Source organism: Colius striatus, chromosome 1 (assembly GCF_028858725.1).
Source record: "Colius striatus isolate bColStr4 chromosome 1, bColStr4.1.hap1, whole genome shotgun sequence".
NCBI lineage: Eukaryota > Metazoa > Chordata > Aves > Coliiformes > Coliidae > Colius > Colius striatus.
Window position 1 is genome coordinate 163,139,815 of NC_084759.1, and position 19,993 is coordinate 163,159,807.

Here is a 19,993-nt window from a genome sequence, read left to right on the forward strand (position 1 = left end):
TTGTCCAACATCAGACTTACAGAATGCATTTAAAACATTAACTAAGAACTCTAAATTAACTATTTCAAAATGACTTTTCTGAAATATTCATCTTCCATAATAGCCAACTTTGCCTCTCAGGATGTCAAAAGTAAGAGTAATGATGAATTCTATTGTCTTCCTGAATAATAAATTTTATGAGAAATTATTAGTGTCTTAAGTACCTACCAAGCACTACCGATCAGTTACCTTAAGTCTAAACAGTCCGAAGAAGCAGACCTTCAATGCTTGTTCTTCATAGTATTCTCAAAATATGTATTTTTGAAACCGAATTATTATTAAATTGTAATTGAATTTTGGTACCTTTCGGGCAAAATTTCAGCCTCTGTTCTCCTTGAGTGTACATCAAGAACTATACAAATCAGCAGCAAATGCATTCCAAAGAGGTAATAAGCCAATCTGTTTTATTCAGGAGAACATTCTGGGGCACAGAACAAGTTTAACTGGCCCCTCACCCCTGCCTCTACTTTCAAGAAGCCAGTTGAAGTATTTTGGAGGAGTAGCAAGGGCAGGGCAGGCTCTGAGCTCTTCAGTCATCACAACAGTAGAGGATTGGTCTAAGGTCAAGCGAGTAGGATGGTAGATTTAAGCAACTTTTTACTTGCCTTCTAAATGATACTGACCGTAAACTTTACAAAGATGAATCTTGAATGTTTAATGAATGATATAACAAGAGAGCCCTATGGTAGTTTGTAGTTTAAACGGCCCCAAAATTCCTGCAAACCATCCAGAATTTTCATCCCTAACATTGAATTTGTAATTGAATCAGTGTCACAAATGTATTGCAAAAAGAGAAAGAAAAGATAGACTAAGAAAAAGTTTTCAAATTGTCTTAGTTTACAGTTTAAAAAAAAGTATTTGAAGTACACACATATCTATATTCTAACATACCAACTGACAATACCTGACAAAGAACTGACATCTGACAAAGAACTGCTGTTAATAGGAAACCTGGTGTGCATCACCTTAAAATAACTCCTTATTGTCTAAGAAGCTTAAAAATATCATTTTCTTTACCAGTTCTGTGCCTGTTTTAAACATTAAATTCTCACTCCAATTGCTTATCTTTTTAATCTACTCAAAATCCATTTGACAACTGTCTTACCTTTCTATATCATTCTCAAAACGCTGATGATCTCTTCCCATATTACTTGCTACTATCACTGACTGTTGCAACGTGAACTGGGCTGACATGTTATTGCTGTCTTTGCTCTCCCCACTGTAATTAATACAAGATTCAGTGCTCTTCTGCTGCACTCTCTGATCTTCTTTATTTTCCTTTTCGTGCACAGGTATGGAGGAGTTAATGAATGTGGCCTGAATATGGCCAGTAGTAATCCATCTTTCAGAAGGATCCAACGAGATCTGTTTATTTTCTGTCGCACCCATGATAAAGAGGGTATTTTCCTCTAGGCAGCCAGTGGATGTTTGCTTTAAATGACGTTGCAGTGCTTCTGGTCCATCTCTGTCAGTAATGTTTAGTTCACCATACTCATGTGCATATCGATGTTTAATACTAAGTTTCATCAACTGATTAAAATACCAGCATTGCTGCTGTACAGAATCAATAGAAGAAGCAATTCTGAGAAAAGATCAAAACGTTTTTACATGTGTTTCATGTAGTAAGAATGCTTTTTAAAAATATGCATTCTCTCTATTATTTTCTAAATTAACTTTTATTTTCAAGTAACCTTAAACATTTCCATAGTCTTACAGTGAACAGAAAACTGATTGAAAACCAATCTCAGTATTCTTAATGCAATTCTTAATTGCATTTTTATTTTACTCTCAGTGTTTTAAATATACTCACACGTATTAGGCTGCTTATTTTACTCTGCCTCTTTTTGAAAAAGGTTTCAATCTGTTTGAAATAGGCACTAGGGCAACCATTACGCTATTAATTTTCTGTGTGGTTAGAGCCATATGAAACTGAAAATTTTAGAGGATTTGAGGTAATTTTGTTATAAATCCTGTAATAGCCTTAATAATCCAATTTTATCTGGAAACTATAAAAGTTAATATAAAAATAACAGTAATTTAAAAATTTAGATTAGAACTACAGCAACAAACCCAAAACTTAGATTCAAACCAACAAACCACAATGCCTAGAAAGAATTCAGGAAAATAGAAACTTACAGATAATTTTATCAATGTAAGAGAAGGAGCTACACCGAAGCTTTATTAACCTATGAAGTCTGTTTCTCTTTAATTCTTTGTATTACATCATCTAAATGACAAGGATGAGTAAGAGTAAATATGAATGAATTGTAACAGATTTGGAAGGCTGGCTGTATTTGGACAGTGTCCATTGCATTAGGTACCAGTTACTTTTAGAATAATGAAAACGTTTTCCTTTGATAGCACAGACAGATGCAGAGATCTATAAACTGGCACTATTTTCATAGAAGCACAAAGTCTAATGCTAGATAAGCAATCCAAGAAAGTAGAAATAGGATAAATTATTTTGGGAGTCCTGAAAAATCGGGTCCTAAGATTATAGCTTGAATAAGACAATTTTTCTTCCTGTTAGTCTTTTTTCAATAAAACCTTGCAAAAGTTTCATTGTTCAAAAATGACACTTTATAAAACTATTTCCACTTGTTAAGCTCACCGAAGAACACTGTAGGCCAGTCAGCCTCACCTCCATCCCTGGAAAGGTGATGGAACAACTTATCCTGGATGCTGTCTCCAGGCATTTAAAGGACACGAGGGTCATTTAGGAACAGTTAACATGGCTTTACCAAAGGGAAGTTATGTTTGACCAACCTGGTAGCCTGTTATGAAGATGTAACCAGGTGGACAGAGGGTGGTAATGCAGTGGATGTGGTTTATGTTGATTTCAGTAAACCATTTCTTTATGAGGAAAGGCTGCAGGAACTGGGGCTGTTTAGTCTAGAGAAGAGGAAATTGACAGGGGATCTCATTAATATTTACAAATATCTAAATGGTGGGTATCAGGAGGTTGGGACATCCCTTTTTTCTATGGTATCTAGTAACAGGACAAGGGGTAGTGGGATGAAGCTGGAACACAAAAGCTCCATTTAAACATAAGAAAAAACTATTTTACTGTGAGGGTGATAGAGCAGTGGAACAGACTGCCCAGAGGGATTGTGGAGCCTCCTTCCTTGGAGGTCTTCAAGACCCACCTGGACACGTTCCTATGTGACCTGATCTTGGTGGACCTGGTCCTGCTGGGGAGTTGGACTAGATGATCTCTAAAGCTCCCTTCTAATCTGTATCATTTTATGATTCTAGAATTTGACATCCTCTCCTACAGCATCCTTGCAGAAAAACTGAGGTGTGGGCTGGATGATCAGGTTATGAGGTGGATTGTTAACTAGTTGAAGGGAAGAAGGCAGAGTTGTGATCAATGGGGCAGGGTCTAGTTGGAGGCCTGTATCTAGTGGAGTCCCTCAGGGGTGGGTGCTGGGACCAGTACTGTTCAATATATTCATCAATGACCTCTACGAGGGAACAGAGGGCACTGTCAGCAAGTTTGCTGATGATACTAAACTGAGGGGAGTGGCTGATATACCAGAAGGCCGTGCTGCCAGTCAACAAGACCTGGACAGGCTGGAGAGTTGGATGGGGAGGAGTCTAATGAAATTCAACAAGGGCAAGTATAGAGTCTTGCATCTGGGAAAGAATAACCCCATGTACCAGTACAGGTTGGGGAATTAACTGTTAGACAGTAGTATATGGGAAAGAGACCTGGGGGTCTTGGAGGACAGACGGATGGGCATAAGCCAGCAATGTGCCCTCGTGGCTAAGAAGATCAATGGTATCCTGAGGTGTATTGGAAGGACTGTGGGCAGTAGGTCAAGAGAGGTTCTCCTTCCCCTCTACTCTGCCCTCATGAGACCACATCTGGAATATTGTGCCCAGTTCTGGGCTTAAACTGAGGTTTAAGGACAGGTTGCTACTTGAGAGAGTTCAGTGCAGGGCCACCAAGATGATGGAGTGGAGCATCTCTCTTATGATGAAGGGCTGAGGGACCTGAGGCTCTTCAGCTTGATGAAGAGGAGACTGAGGAGTTACCTCATTAATGTTTACAAATATGTAAAGGGCAGGTGACAGGAGGCTGGAGTCAGGTTTTTCTCAATGATGGACAACGACAGGACAAGGGGTAATGGGCATAAGCTGGAACATAAAAGGTCTCAAAGAAATACAAGGAAGAATTTCTTCACTGTGAGGGTGACAGAGCACTGGAATGGGCTGCCCAGATGGGTTGTTGAGTCTACTTCTCTGGAATCCACCTGGATGAGTTCCTGTGTGACCTACTCTAGGTGGTCCTGCTCTGGCAGGGGCGTTGGACTAGATGATCTTTCCAAATTCCTTCAAATCCTTAAGATTCTGTCATATCCACTATTTTATTTAGAGTTTAACAAACGAAAGTAATTTATGCTGTATGGAAACTTCAGCAGAGCCACAAAGGATGCATTGCTTTTGCAGTGGGAGAATGAGATAATAAGCCAGAAGAGAAAGAGATGGGTCTTCCATAACAATTTACAAATGTCCTAGAATTGTGGCACTGATAGTAGCTAAAGACCAAGCTATTACTTTTAAAAACAATTCTTTCTTACCAAAAAGATACCTCTCAACTTGTGCTAGGATTTTCCAAGGACTTTGAGAAAAAAAAAAATTAGAATCAGATTTGAATCTATTTGGAAATTCAAATCAGCCATTTATTAATGAGTGCTTCAATTTCAGTCCTAACATCAGTCCACCAGGAGTACTCATCACCGTCTTGTTAAATGTAGAACAAATCCTGCTCAATTTCACATGCAGAGACTGAGGAGGGAAGAGCAGAGGTAGGGAGGAGTAAACCCCCACTGATACCACCTAGGAAGTTTAAGGACTAATGCATAAGCTTGCCCAACAGATATGGAAAAGGACAAGTTATTCAGCGAAATTCAGTTTCACAGGTGAAATAGCTGTCCTGAACTGACCAAAACTGTATTCCGTGCCATAAAACATCATGCTTAGCAATAAAATTTGAGGAGAAATCTTTCCAAGGTAGCCATTCCCCAGAGAATGGTTGAGCATCAGTCTGCTAGACTACTGGTAGGAGGTGGTAAGTGATTGCTTTGCATCACTTGGTTGGGCTTTTTGGGTTTTTTTTTTTTTTCCCTTTCCTTCACTCATTAAACTGTCTTCATCTCAATCCATGGGTTTTTCTGACTTCTTGTTTTCTTTCCCATCTTCCTAGCAGAGGAAATAGTAAGCAAGTAGCTGGTGAGTTGCTTAAGTGTTTAGTTACTAACTAGAATCAATCCACCACACCAGTCTGAACCTCCCTTTTCAGCCTGGGTCTTTGCTGCCCCTTGTCATGCACACTGCAAACCGTCTCTGTCTTCTCAAACCCTCTGACCATGCCAAACTTGTTCCACCTTATAAATGTCTTTTACACATTGCTAACCCAAAATATAGGGCACAGTATTTTAGATACGAGCTAATAAAGACCAAAGAGAGGGAAATAATAACTTTCCCCAATCTACTGGCTATGTTCCTGTAGATACAGTTGAGGATGTTTTTAACTCTCTTTGGTACGAGGACACACTGCTGGCTCACATTCAGTTTGTTATCTACCCAGATACAAAAGTTCTTTTCATTAGAGACATTTCTCGGACAGTCAGCCCCTTGCTGTATTGTTGCAAGGGATCACTCCTTCTGAGGTAAAGAATTTTCCTCTTTTCGTTGTTGATTTCACAAGGGTCTGTTGACCTGCCTCCCCAACTTGTCTAGATCCTCCTGTATGATAGCCCTGTCCTCGGGAATGTAAACAGTTTCTTCCAAATTATTGTCATCTGCAAGCATGGAATGTGTTCAATCCAATTTCTGCTCCAGATCTTGGACAAAGGTGTTAGAAAAACAATTAGCATGAGTCATTAACTATTAATGGTTAATGGGTGGTCTAAGCCTGACTACCTGTCACAGTTTAACCCCAGCCAGCAACTCGACACCACACAGCTGCTTGGTCCTGCCTCAATGCTCTAGGATGGGGAAGAGCATTGGATAAGAAACAAAATCTGTAGGCTGAGTTAAGGACACTATAATAACTAAAAGAAAATAAAATAAGAATAAAATAGAATAAGAATGAAAGAATGATAATTGTAATGAAAAGGAATATAATAGAAAGAGGGAGAAACAAAACCCAGGGGGGGGAAAAAAAGTGATGTCCAGTGCAATTGCTCATCACCTGCTCACCAATGCCCAAGTACCAATCCACCCCTTCCTGCCAACTCACCACAGTTTATGTACTGGGTATTACGTTCTATGGTATGGAATAGCCCTTTGGCTAGTTCAAGTCAGTTGTCCTGGCCATGCTCCCTCTCAGCTTTGTGTGCACCCCAAGTCCACTTGCTGTCAGGCAGTGTGAGAAGCAGAAAAGGCTTTGACACCATGCAAGTACAGCTTAGCAGTAATCAAAACAGTACTGTGCTGCCATTACTGTTTTTCAGCACAAAGCCAAAACATAGCCGAGGTACTAGGAAGCAAATTAACTCTATCACAACTAAAACCATGACACCACTCAACAGATTTCTTATCTGTCTAGCTGTCTGTCATGCAGAGCACTATTAAAGAAACCATTAAATTTTGTGCATATCATCTTTACCTCCCATTTTTTTACCATCTTGCAAAAATGTATGTGAAAGTTAGCTGTAGTAGGAGCATAGCACCTTTCTCACAAGTCCTATTCTAGTTTGTTTTTTTTTTTGCTATGGATACTTGATGAAACAGGTCCTAGATCTCAGACATAAGAAAGTATCCTTTACCATAAAAGAGTACATTTTTCTTTGCCTTTTTTTTTCCCTTTTAAGGAAAAGTAGGTACACTATTTCAAAATGGTAAATAGATTAGGAAGAACCAGCTTCCTATCTGCAAACCAAAAGTGGAGAAGACATATCTTCAGGTTTTATTGGAGAAATATATCAGTTCTAGGAGTTACCTAGACACTATATGTGTCATAGAAAACTGCACCATATAATTTTTCCCAGACTACTTTTAATCTAATCCTTAATACAAACCTCTTTGCAAATAGATCTGTTTTGTGAACAATGTAGATTACATTGCAGCTTAGTAACAGCCAAAAACACATCAAATGTAAATAATCTGGTTGGTAGTAATGAGACACCATGTATATACAGGCTTATATCATAAAACATAAATGCAAAACAGCTAGATTCTGAAAAAAAAGTGGATCATTTTCCTGAACCAACAATGTTCAAAAGGAGAAATTCCGACTAAAGCACTATCAAATCTCAGCTGCTTCACCTGCTATGGGATAATGTTCAACACCTGGCAAGATCAAAGCAATTATCCTTCCAAACATCACTAGAGAAGCTGGATATTCAAAGGACTACAAGGATATTGTGAACCTGCTAGGAAGGGAGAAGGAACTAAGAAGCAAACATAGAAATTTACCAAGTGTGAAAACATGAGAAGTTTGAGCTATTTACATACTGCTAAACAATTAAAAGATAGCAGGTATAAATGACAAAGTACCACTTGCAATGTCTAAGCTAAAGTCACCAGATAACTAACCATGATAATCATGATACAGGTAGCCATGTATGACAAAATCAAAGACCTGTAAACAAAGCCATCTCATCCACTACTTGAAGCCAGATCTTTTGCAGTCATTTAGAACATGAATAATACAGCCATAGAAAACAAATGCAAGAAAAAAAATAAAGCATTTTATACCAACAGTCAAACTAAGATTTATTAAACTAAACCTGGAAATCATGTTAATGTCATTATAATACTTACAGGATTTAAGCTACTATTCCTGCATACCACTGTACTATGCTGTATTAATTTATTCTACTACTACTAACTGAAGGGTTTAAACCATCAATTTTCTCAAACAAAATCAAGGCCCACATATTTTATTAACTGTCGGAAATAGTGAAGTCAATGATGCTATTGAGACAATACAGTTCCAGGCAAAAATCTAAGTAAAAATTCATTAAGACACCAAGAGCTACATTAACAATATATGAAAACATAGTTCTGAAAACAATTTATATTCATATAAAGACATACCCCAGTTCAGCAGCCTTTTTTTTCAGTAGAATGTTTTCTTCAATTTGAACTTGACAAAGTTCCAGAAAAGTTCTTAATTCTGATCCTTTGATTCTTTCAGTTGTGGGTGAAGTATGATAGTTTAAGATTTCACCATCCAGAAACTGTAAACTAGGAAGAACCTTACACATGGAAGACCTTAGAAAAGAAAAAGTCATAATTAGCTTTAAGAAAAAATCCTAATGGTAAAACTCCCATTTTTTTTTATACAATCACATAGGAAGATGGAACAAGATGATAGTTCTCTAAGTATTTGTATATATTTGTTCTTATTTCACACGTTAATATATTAACTAAAACTTCACTTTTAATAAACTAAAGAACTCAGCAAGATTTCTTACTACTTTGTTGGTATAAAGACCCCGGTGAAATACTGACCCCAGGGAGGTCAATGGCAACATTCTCAGTCCTCTAGAGCTAGTATTTTACCTATTTAAACAGGAAAATTTGACACAGGAAAATTTAACACACTTGTGCATCAGCACCCGTAATGCAACACAGAAAACTAAGTCATAGGATTAAGATACAGCACTGTTTATAACTGTTGACACGTTTAAAGGTTAGATTTAAAAATTGCACAGAATACCAAACATAGTCAATCTTACTCCCTTTAACATTTGCAAATATCACATAAGCAATATGATATTTAGTAGGAGTGATAAGAAAAATATCCACTTTTGAGACATTGAATTTTGATCAGTAAAAGGGATGATGACAGTAGAGATGACATTTCCTTGCTATATAAAAGGACAGTTGAGGCCATCCATGTAACAAAAAATATGTGTAAGAAACTTATCTATTGATTAGAAAAAAAAGTATCACCAATGCCCTCTCGTTCAGATATTGTGAAATATAATTTATTACTGCAACCTTGTTTCATATATTTCTTACACCAGACCAAATATGTTGAAATTTTAAAGACTGCAAAATTATTTAAATCAATACATTGACAATATTTTCATTTAGTTTCAAGTAACACTTAGGAAGTCTTGAAAGAACACTTACTGTAGGCTGTAAGTCCCCGTACAAAAAAAAAAAAAGATAATATTGTCAAAATTTTAGAACTCCCTAACTATTCTCTGTGAAGGTAAGGGATTATTATTCAGCTCAGCTAACACAGACAAAGCTTATAATCAGAGAAAGTTTCTATGATTGTGATAGAATATTCTAAAATGTAGCTCAATAGAATAGGTTTTGCCAACTTTCCTCCCCTACTGTACAATAACGTAATATAAAACACTGTCTGAAATACATTTGGAATAAAATGATGACTTTAGATAGACAGTCCCTAAACAAATAAAGAGAAATTACCAAAGCTGATGTTGAATAGTGATACATCAAAAAAGTGCCAAATGAAAGCTGATTGATGCTGGAAATGCTGTGTCTTAGAGCTATGGGATCTCAACACTAGTTTGTCCAGCTGCGTCTCTCCTGGTGAAGGGCCGAGTCAATATTTCATTTAGTGAAAACTTCCTGGTGAATATTCTGTCACTTAAGAGGCTCTATTAATCATTACAGCATTGAAATACATTCCCCCAGGAGTGCTCAGACTGATCCCAGGGTTTAATTTTTAAAAAGCAATTTCTTACTACTTCACTTTTGTTGGTGTTATCACTAGCTGGACATGAAAGTACAAACCGATTGGGAAATTCTACAACTAATTCCTTTGTTGGTATCAAAGGGTTATGTAAAGTTCACTGGAACATATTGCCTGAAGTTACGGTCAATGCTGTATTCAGCAAATCCATATTTTATAATATCCTATACTTTAAATCCTTTAGACAAATGAATCTCTTGTCTAATCATAAAAGCCCTGTTGGGTCAAGCAATCCAAAGTGTCAGTTCTTATAGTTAAACTGGAATGCAGAATCCAGGTTACAAGTGAAATAACAGTAAAATGGTGGGAATTAAAACAATGCAAATGGGAATTTAAAATATTGTCACAATCACTGATTTTTCTTCATAAATTACCTGTTGAGTCATGGGAATGCAAATAAGTATGCTCATTAAAAACACATAAAACAACTAAGAATGTATTTTCACAGTTATCTTTAAACTACTCACACATTTCCAACTAAAAGTTTCAAAGAGGTTTCTTTTACAGTGAAATACTAAACAGAAATTTTTACAAAAATATTCTAATGGAAGATATACATGTAAGTGTGGTTTTGTTTTTTTCTTTTAATACAACACCTCTGCTCACCCCAAACATTGCTGTTGTTATACTAAGCAATCTGACATTGCAAACATGAACACAATTTATCTAAATGCATTCTTCTGTAACATTGCAGTGTAAAGCCTCACCTTTAACTAACTTTAAAAAAAAAAAAAAACATAGTTTTCTAACAAAAAAACCCACCACAGTGACTTGTTTTAATTAAAGTCCAACTGGTGTGTCTCATTTCGTTTACTTAGACACTTTATTAAGTTAACACTTTCCTAGGTAAATGCTTTATTTCCTTATCTGAAAGAATTGGTAATGATTTAAATTCTTACGGATTTAATGCTTCTTTGTACATTTGATGGAATTTTATAGTAAGAGGCCACTAAAGACACTACCATTCCAAGACATGTCTTTTGGAACATCACCTAAAAACCTAACATTGCATTTCCAACTTTTCATTCTGCTCTTGAAGGCCTGTAGACTAGAAAGCTGTTTCATCTAAAAAAGATGAAAGAGCACTTCACATTAAGTTAACATCACTACCAGCACTACAGTACTTTTGCTAAGCAATTCTCTCATACAGCTTGATAGTATCAGTCTGCGTACAGTGTGTCAGACCAAAACATTCTCAAGTAGACTTCTACTAAAATGCAAAAGAAAAATAAATAAAAAATTCTATACATGTACAATTTCATTTATATGGCTTACAAATACAATCCTGTCACAACAACTTATTTCAGGGATTTCAGTGATTGCATCTCATTTCATATTTGTACTCTATCCATTTTCTTATATAAATATGTAAGAGTCTCTATGACCATCTCTTTCATTTTTTTCAGATTTTAATTTCAGTATTATACATCACTGGAGAGCAAAGAACAGCTTTATTTTTACATCTGTGTCTCTTTCATAATTTTAAGAGCTATTAATTTTTGGTGTAAAGATAAGGAACTCTCAGATCATGAAAAAAGTCTAACTCCTAGGGAAAAATCAACCATTCATTCTGATTTTTTTGTCTCAGGATTCCTGACGTTTTTTATAGACACCACCCTCTGGGGATTGGACTAGATGATCTCTAAAGGTCCCTTCCAACCCCTACCATTCTATCATTCTATCTAGCTATGTTCAATGTGAACCTCTCACAGAAGCAAGACTGTTTAAGCAGTGAATGGATGAAGACTAAATAAGAAAAAAGAATGGACAGCAAAGAGGAAAGAGCACTCCAAGAAGTTATGTAATAGAAACTGATGATCCTGAGAATAGCAAGTGTAATAACAATATAAAAAGCTTTTAAATAGTGCAGATGAAAGAGAAGGAGAAAAAGGTTGAGTGGACCGTCATGTCTTTGTGCAAAAGTTTTAGTGAAATGTAAAATAGGGTAATGACAGACAAAAATCTCAGTTGGAAAGTCGAAGTTATCAAACTTGGTAAACTTGTCAGAAGAGGTACAACCAAGAATTCATGTTGAAGATATTGTGATCAATGGAGAAAGAAGTAGTTACAAATAAACAGCACAAAGAAGGCCCATATAATTTTTATAATTTCTTCATTTGTCTAAAGAAGTTGTCATAAAGAAAGATACTTATTTCAGATAACAGTTAAAGAGCACAGAGAGACTACAACTGAGTTTTAGCACAAGCTGCTGCTTTTTCAAGTTCTAAGGTCAAACATCAAGACTTTTGTTTAAACAAAACTACAAACTGGAATTCTTAGAAAACAAAAATCACAGAATTTAATTTTGTTTGTTATTGTCATATAATTCTCTTCCAGTTTGTGGTTGTGTTCATACTTAACTTATTTCTCCTATTTAACTAATGTACTTAGTTTTTGACTGATTTTGATGTAGGAAATTAATTTATATTCTTACCTCCAATTTCTTTCTTGAAGAAGAGGATTTCCACTGAGTGACAACTCCCTTAGTTTATCACATCCACGTAACCATGTAATGACACCTTTAAGATCTGTATTGTGGTAAAAAAAGATACAATTTTAATACAAACCATGCTATTTCTCATAAAATCTTACAGGAAAGTAAGACTTACGAAAATCAAGAGATAACACAACAAATTCTGCTATCTATACTGTATAGTTGTAATTAATATCTGTAACATCCATATTTGGAAAATATTAATATGTTTTCTATGCAAATATCTCTCTCAAAGAAATTAGAACAATCAAATTGAAATAAATCTATAATTTAATTACCAAGTTCTTGTTTGAATGAGTTTTTGTGTTTTTATACAACTCACCTGACAAGCAGTTATTTTTGATATCCAGCTTTTCCAAAGATATAAATGAATTTAAAGACACAAGCTCAGTTACTCTAGAAGAATAAAACAGAACGTATTTTTTTTTTCAATTAAATAAAACCACATTTCATAAACAGAAAAGTACCAGAGTGTTTTATAGTTATGACAATTTACTTATGCAAATAAGAAAACACTCATTTAGCTATCCAAGGTGCTAGAATCAATTACTGACATTTTAACTTGAAAGTATTTCTTAGTCTTCTCAGTAGCTGTTTTTAATATTGACTAATTAAAAGTTTTACTTGGAAAATATTTCATTCAGTTTCTTGCATTTAATCATGAGGATCTGAAGTCTCATAAAATTTACACAACTCAGTTGGCTTTGCTTTAGGCACCATAACTAGAATGAAACTAACAGAAGGCCTTGATGCTGGAGAAGAATCCTCTTTCCTCTTCCTTCATTTTTCATTGTTCAAACTACTTGTCAATTAGTTTATCTTCTCCACTCAGCACATTACTTCCCAGATCTTAAAACTAACATAATTGTTACCACAGTTGTATTTCTCAAGATGTCTAGGCTGCACTGTCCTGTAACATATTTTTAGTGTTTCTTCTTTCTAACTACTTTTGTAAGGCACTGTCAAATAGGTACCCATTGAACTGACAGTTGAGGAATTGCTCTTTTGACACATCAAAGCTTTCCTTATGCAATAAAGCAACAAAGCAGTAGTAAAACCATGAAAAAATTCTTATTAGAGTACTGAAGAGTAAACATAAGGAAAATCAATTGATATTCATCTATACAAAGGATTTTGGACTTTAAGATGCGTAGCATCATTACTATTAAAACATTAGCATCCAATGTTATTCGAATTTCTTTTCTATACAAACTTGCATTGGTGCAACTAAGAATGAATGTTGAATCGTTCAGTCAGCTGCCAGACTATTTAAAACTATTACCTTTCAGATTAAAATCAACTTCATCTTTTTTAAACAAAAATTAAAAATCGGGTAACTTGTTTTATCCCTGCAAGGATAAAACCTAAGCATAAGGACAGAATGGTAACAATAGTAATATATGTGGTCACTTTGTAACTGTTAATTTTCATGGGAAGCAGCATTGTCTGAGGGTTACACTGCCTTTGAAAGCCATAAATCAGAATTCTTATGGTCAGAAACATGACCATGCAAAAAACCTCACTCATTCCACAAACTTAAAACTGGCTAGAGTAAAAAAATGTTTATTTAATGCTGAAATGTGTGACTCTGGTGTGTTCCTGGCACAGGCAATTGAAAGATGGAGTTGGATTTAACTCAGGTACACAAATTCTGGACCAAATGTTGGTTGTAGATTTTTGAATCTTATTGGAAATTTGTCCATATGCAAAAATAGAAAAGATAAATTGTTTCCATGTTCAGTTGACAAATACTTCTATATGAAAATATTTTAATAGTAAATTCAGAGAAACAGACAGAAAGACAATTGACTATACAAAGGATAAGTCCTAGTATAGTCCTACAAAGGACTATACTTACATTTCTTTCTCAAACCATATTGTAAAGTTGCCCTGGTTCTAGTCTTATGTAATTCTGTTACCTCCCTGCCAGCTCTCCATAGATTCAAACAAATATGAAGCATTAACTCTAAAGAGCATTAAGCCTTATATGTAGATCTGTACACAGTATTACAAATATCAGTATTTTAGGTTCTCACGATCAGTCAATAGCACTCAAATATATTTATATATTTGTAACACATATAATCATAGTGGCTAATAGTATGGCTATGAAGACCGAAAATCCGTGATTCAGATTATAGATTCATATATTTAGAAGTATTCAGGAAAATAAACATCATACTTTGCAAAAGATACAAAAGACAAGGCAGTATTTTTTAATGTATAGTAATTGAGCCTCTACATCTCTAGCCATATTATGCTATGGTGAATCAGAAATTATCTACTGGACTATCTTTGCCTGCTGTTGGCATTATCAGAGTTAAAACGTTTCCCCGTCATTCTATAGCTTTCTCTATACTGACATTCTTTGTTAATTTTTTTCCTAAGAAAATTCAAACCAGAAAGACAAAGGACATTACTGAAAACTTAATACTACTTGACCTTGTCACATTAGCCCTGGGCATAAGAAAGATATAAATTACAAAGAAGACACAAAAGTAAAAGATATTCACAAAAAAGCAAGCTATAGCTTCCTTTTTCTGCTCTCATTTAAGGCTGTAACAGGGCAAGACACAGATAGCCACAGGAACTCTATGTCAGAAAACAAAATTTAAACAACAAACAGTTGCAAGAATGCACCAGAGAAAATAACAATTGCTTTTCTGAACACAAATAGAAGTTATTGTCAGGATGGTCCAAGTCCTCCTGTGTATCTGCTTTTTCCCAGAAAAAATTTCATTGATGTTAATGAGAGGTTAGCAGGAAGGAGGACAAAATAATAAAAATAAATGTATATTAATCTAGCTCTTTATGTTAAGCCCCTATTTCTTTTTCTTCCTTAAAAATCCTTTAGTTTGCAATATTCACCATAAATTGTAATCAAATATAATGCAGGAAATCTCTCAGTTATTTGTTTCCTGAATACTCCTCTAGTATTCAACTGTACTGCCTATGGTGCCACATACCTAGAGATAAACTCAATCATCAGCAAAGAATTACTGAAAGTGATAAAAAAATTTAGACGGGTGAGAATGGGACGGGGAAGTCCACTATATATAAGTATTGCTGTTTCATAAGTGACTTATTTCAAGAACATTTAGATTTATTATGATGACTCTGGAGAACTGAGTTTAACTCTTGTGTCCAAGAAATTAGGTTAAAAACACAGATACATATATAATTAAGTAGCGAGAACTATACATACTAAGAAAGAATTGATGTGACTTTTTAGCTTTTTATTATAAACTTTTTGGGAATAGTACGCATCTAGTTACAAAAATATGGGTATAATAAGTTCACAAATAATTTGACTCTGACCAAATCAGTTTCTTTTAAAAAAGGAATTTTTGGAGATGACTGTTTTTTAAATCCTAATTATTTATCTATCACATTTGGGTTATCTTAATGAAAAACAAGAGTCGGCAAAAAAGAACTTTTCTGTATTAATGACATATTAAAATAGAATTTTTAAGAGGAACAGATTTACTTATTTTGAAGTTCCAAAAAAAAAGACAATGGCCATCTGAAGAGCAGATTAATTTAGCACCTAACAGTAAAACATTTAATTGAAAAATACATCAATAAGTTAGCTACATAATTAAGTTGGATTACATGTAAATATAAATACCACATGAACTCTTGACACCCACTAAGTATTTATTCATTTTAGCCCCAAGGGCAAAGTTTTTCTCTTCTACGCCTACATCTTTATCCACAACAGAAGAAAAAAAGAAAATGCCTTTTTAATACTAACTTAATTGTAGAGTTCTCCAGCTGCTACAAAATAAAGCACCGATCTTCATAGTCCAAATTCTGTAGTAACCAACTCAAAAGAATATTCTTCACTGGCTTTGGTCAACCACACATTAAGCAAGTATATGCTTTGCATGGGAAAGCTAGAATAACATACCTCATAAAAGCAGCAGAGGTGAAATAGCTGTAATTTTTACACTTGAGGAGTGAATCACTGTTAGAATCCCCTGTTGTTAGATAGCGGGTTTAAAATGATTTTTTTTAGTTTTATCTTTGGTAATTTCTGGTTTATGATACAGACAAAGCATCTCAGGAATAAAAAAAAAATCCTGTAAATGGGTGTAAGAGTTTTATTCTCACAGTACTTTACTTTTAGGAAGAATACAGATTCATGGCATCACCATTATATGGGCTTCCTGCAATCAGTAAAAGGAAATGGCACTCAGTGCACACTTGAAAAAAGTCACAGAATAGCACTAGCTGTAGGATAAAAGTAAAGAAACAGCTTTTCTTTCAACAGCTTATTCCATTACATTAACTGCTTCTATAGAACATCAAGTTACTTATGCTATAGCACACACATATGGAGCTGCTTATAAGTATATATAAAGTGAGCAGGCTACTGAAATGCCAGGAATTTTGAGGCTTTAAATATGAATTTAAGGCTCTATTGTCCTCTTTGTCACAAAGACCCGAGATAAGCTATATATCAAGGAAAGGAAAGGAATTGTTTGGAGAGGGGAGTGTGTGTGTATTTTCAGCACATCCAGTTTGCTGATGCAAAAATATATGCTTTCTCCTGGTCCAGCAAAGAAGGAACTTTGTGGACCAAACACTGCATCTCAGCTTGGCCACTGGAAAACCAGAATAAGTGCTACAAGGGACATAAAAAAACTCTAAAATCACAGGATAGGCAAGTGATATAAAGTGTATCTACAAGGCCAGTTCAGCACACCCAAGATCGAGAGGCTGCATTCAAACTATACCTGTGACTATGTTCCTAAGTTTGTTCACTCCCTAGTAGGCATATGAGGTCTTCAAGCAGTTTTGCAAACTTTATTATATACAGCATAGCTACAACTTAATGTAAAACAAACCCAAGGAAGAGGAAGGCTACAAGAAGATAGAGTGATGTTACTGTGTGTTCCACAAAAAGCTGAAAAGGATAAGAAAAACAAAAAGTGAAGAATGTGAATTAAATCAATACATATGATACAAAGTCCATCTCCTGACAAATAATGCTCTTGTTAATCACAGGTAGGAAGCACCTCCTCTGAACTCCAGCAGAATAAAAAGAAATAAAACCCTAAAAGCCGAGCAACTTAAAGATTAGATTCTGTAAATATAGCTCTGTCTTATATTTATGTCCAGGAGTACATGCACTGCTTTTGTATGTACATACTACTTCACTAGAGATGATACAAAAACAATATGAAAAAGTTAAGAACATAGGTTATATTTACACAACTAATGTTAATTTCCACGAATGATATTCCTTACTGTAACAGGACTTGGTCTTGTAGATTTTTTCTCCCACAGGCTTCCAGCTACAGTTGACTACTGCTCTAAATATCACGTAAGATAGGATTCATATTTTCAAATGCAGACACGTGCATAAGAGTTGGTCATTTTGACTATGTTAATAATCAATGAAGATGAACAAGAACAAGCACTTTTAGGGTATGATTAGTCTCAAAGCCAATGGCTAAAAATGGCAGATGAATAACACTCTAAATGTATCCTCCCTTCACTACCAGGAGAGAAAAGTGATTAGTTCACTTCAGTGTATATTCTGTATATTGTATGTAACAGTACATTTTATTCATTTAGGTGAGATCAATCTTTTTTAGAGCAAGATAGTCACAGTATAGAAAAATAGTAAATTTATAGCAATTGAAAATTCATTTTACTGCTAACACATTCTAAATTAGTTCTTCATCATTTAGCATAATTATAATTGAGAATAAGAAGGTGAGGAAATAAAAATTTTGACTCCTGAATATCTGGTCGTTCTAACTATACAGATCTGCAGATTACCTTAGAAAATGAACAGAAAGCTAATTACAGAGTACCTGAGTCATGATCTAGTTTTACACTGCTTGTCTTGATCTTTCTTTTTTATTTTATACATTTGAATCTGAACCACAAGGGTGAAAAAATAAAGCAAATATGCTTGTTTTGGAGGGTATTAACATATGTGTATAAAAAACCCCTAACATTCTCATTTGTTCTTTTTAACTCTAGTAGCTGTACTTAACAGTCTTCAAAGTCTGTTTTGAATAAGGTAGTTGTGAAAAATGAAATTTGACAGACATACTCTAGAAACAATTGCCAAAAAAAAAAGGAAAAAAGAGAAACACTATGGTTTTAATAATGCCACAATGCTCAAAAATTATTTTCACAATAGAAAAAGTTACTGTGCATAGTTAATACTGCTTCATATTTTCTTAGCTAAAGGTAGCCAATGTAATTACTTGTTAACCATGTATTTTCAAAGGATATATGGAAAAGACAGTGATATTTTAACCATACTGAGAACTACATTTTTCAGATGAGCGTTAGGTTAGTAAATTCCTCTGTATCACTTTCGGAAGCGGAAGAATGTTTCTTGCTTACCTATTTTGAGACAGCAAAAGAATTTGCAGTAGAGGCAACCAATACAAAGAAAGCATTCTCATAGCAGAAATGCTATTGTCATGCAAATATAGCTCTCTTAAGAGAACATGATTTTCCAGTCTTGGAAGCTAAATAGAAAAAAGATGGTTATTTAAAATTAATATAAATTAGAAAAACAGCAACGGAATGCTTACCAGATGCTTTTCATAAATCATTAATAGATACTAGCAAACCCCAACATTTTGCATATATGTATAGTTTTGTTATATATGTATAAAGTTTCTATATATCAGGTGGTAATTATTTTTCAATGTCTTCTACCTAATCTTAACAGTACATTATTAAAAAAAACCAAAATCAAGAGTTCAAAAGCCATAGTCTTACTATTTTGCCCAGTTATTTGCTACTACTTGACAATGGTTTTCTTCTCCTCATTGTCGATACACATGTCTAAGTGGACAGTTAGGAAATTTCCTATTTTAAATGCTGCAGCACAAACTTCAACTTTTAGAAGATCTGCATACATCAAATCAGCCTGAACTATTATATGCAACAATAATATTGTTTGGTTACATTTAAAACAAAGAGTCAGCATCATATAATACAAATTGAAGACTACAAACAAAGCAGGTAAATATCACAGCCGTACCTCTGAGTGGCCAATTTTCAAGGACATTGGGATAGGAAAATATTTAACTGCTAGTCATTTTTACTTTTGAAAAATTTCCCTCTAATAGAGGAAAAGAAAATCCTGAAACATCCCACAGCACAATCAGTGCTTTGAAAAATATGACTAAGAAATATGTGTGCACAACAGCATACATCAGCAATTCAAAGCTTTTTACCTCCTTGAGGTTATTGCCTTGCAACTTCAGAATTTGGAGCAGGCCACAATTCTCAATGCCTTCAACTTCTGTGAGATGATTAAAAGAGCAGTCTAGGTGAATGAGAGTAGGTGCCTCACAAAGACCTTTCGTGCTGATTAAGTAATTATGATCCACAATTAATTGCTGAAGATTTTTCAGTGACTGCAGACCACCTGAAAAGGAAAGATTTTAGCTGAATTAAGCCACAACAAAATAAAACCTTGTTGGTTTTCAAGTACTAAGAAAATTCTGAACCTTCAATGTATTTATATTACCTACAGTAAAAGTTAATGTTAGTCCTGTAGAAGGTTTTAAAATAATTAATATATTTTAACCCTATCAAATATACAACACATACAGGTCACAAATTTCTGATCTTGTTAACCAAGCAATATCAACAGTCCATAATTCCTTTGGCACTTCAGTCAGAACAGAACACCCTTTTAGTGAGAAACTCTACTATGCTCTGAGCACTTTATAACTGCTATTAAGGGCCGACGGGCTCTGTGAAATGGTTAACAGTCCTCTTAAAATAGCCCT

The 19,993-nt window shown here is 34.8% G+C and overlaps 1 protein-coding gene across 1 annotated transcript in view; it reads right to left on the reverse strand.

The window, feature by feature from the left end:
- Positions 1–19,993, reverse strand: part of LRRIQ1 (leucine rich repeats and IQ motif containing 1) — a 109,955-nt gene that overhangs the window by 71,058 nt on the left and 18,904 nt on the right. The window contains exons 11-16 of the mRNA XM_061992451.1: positions 19,433–19,626; positions 18,588–18,715; positions 12,541–12,614; positions 12,159–12,252; positions 8,089–8,265; positions 1,145–1,621 (exon numbers count right to left, since the gene is read on the reverse strand). Of these exons, the coding sequence (XP_061848435.1) occupies positions 1,145–1,621; positions 8,089–8,265; positions 12,159–12,252; positions 12,541–12,614; positions 18,588–18,715; positions 19,433–19,626 (1,144 nt within the window). The remainder of the gene's footprint in view (positions 1–1,144; positions 1,622–8,088; positions 8,266–12,158; positions 12,253–12,540; positions 12,615–18,587; positions 18,716–19,432; positions 19,627–19,993) is intronic.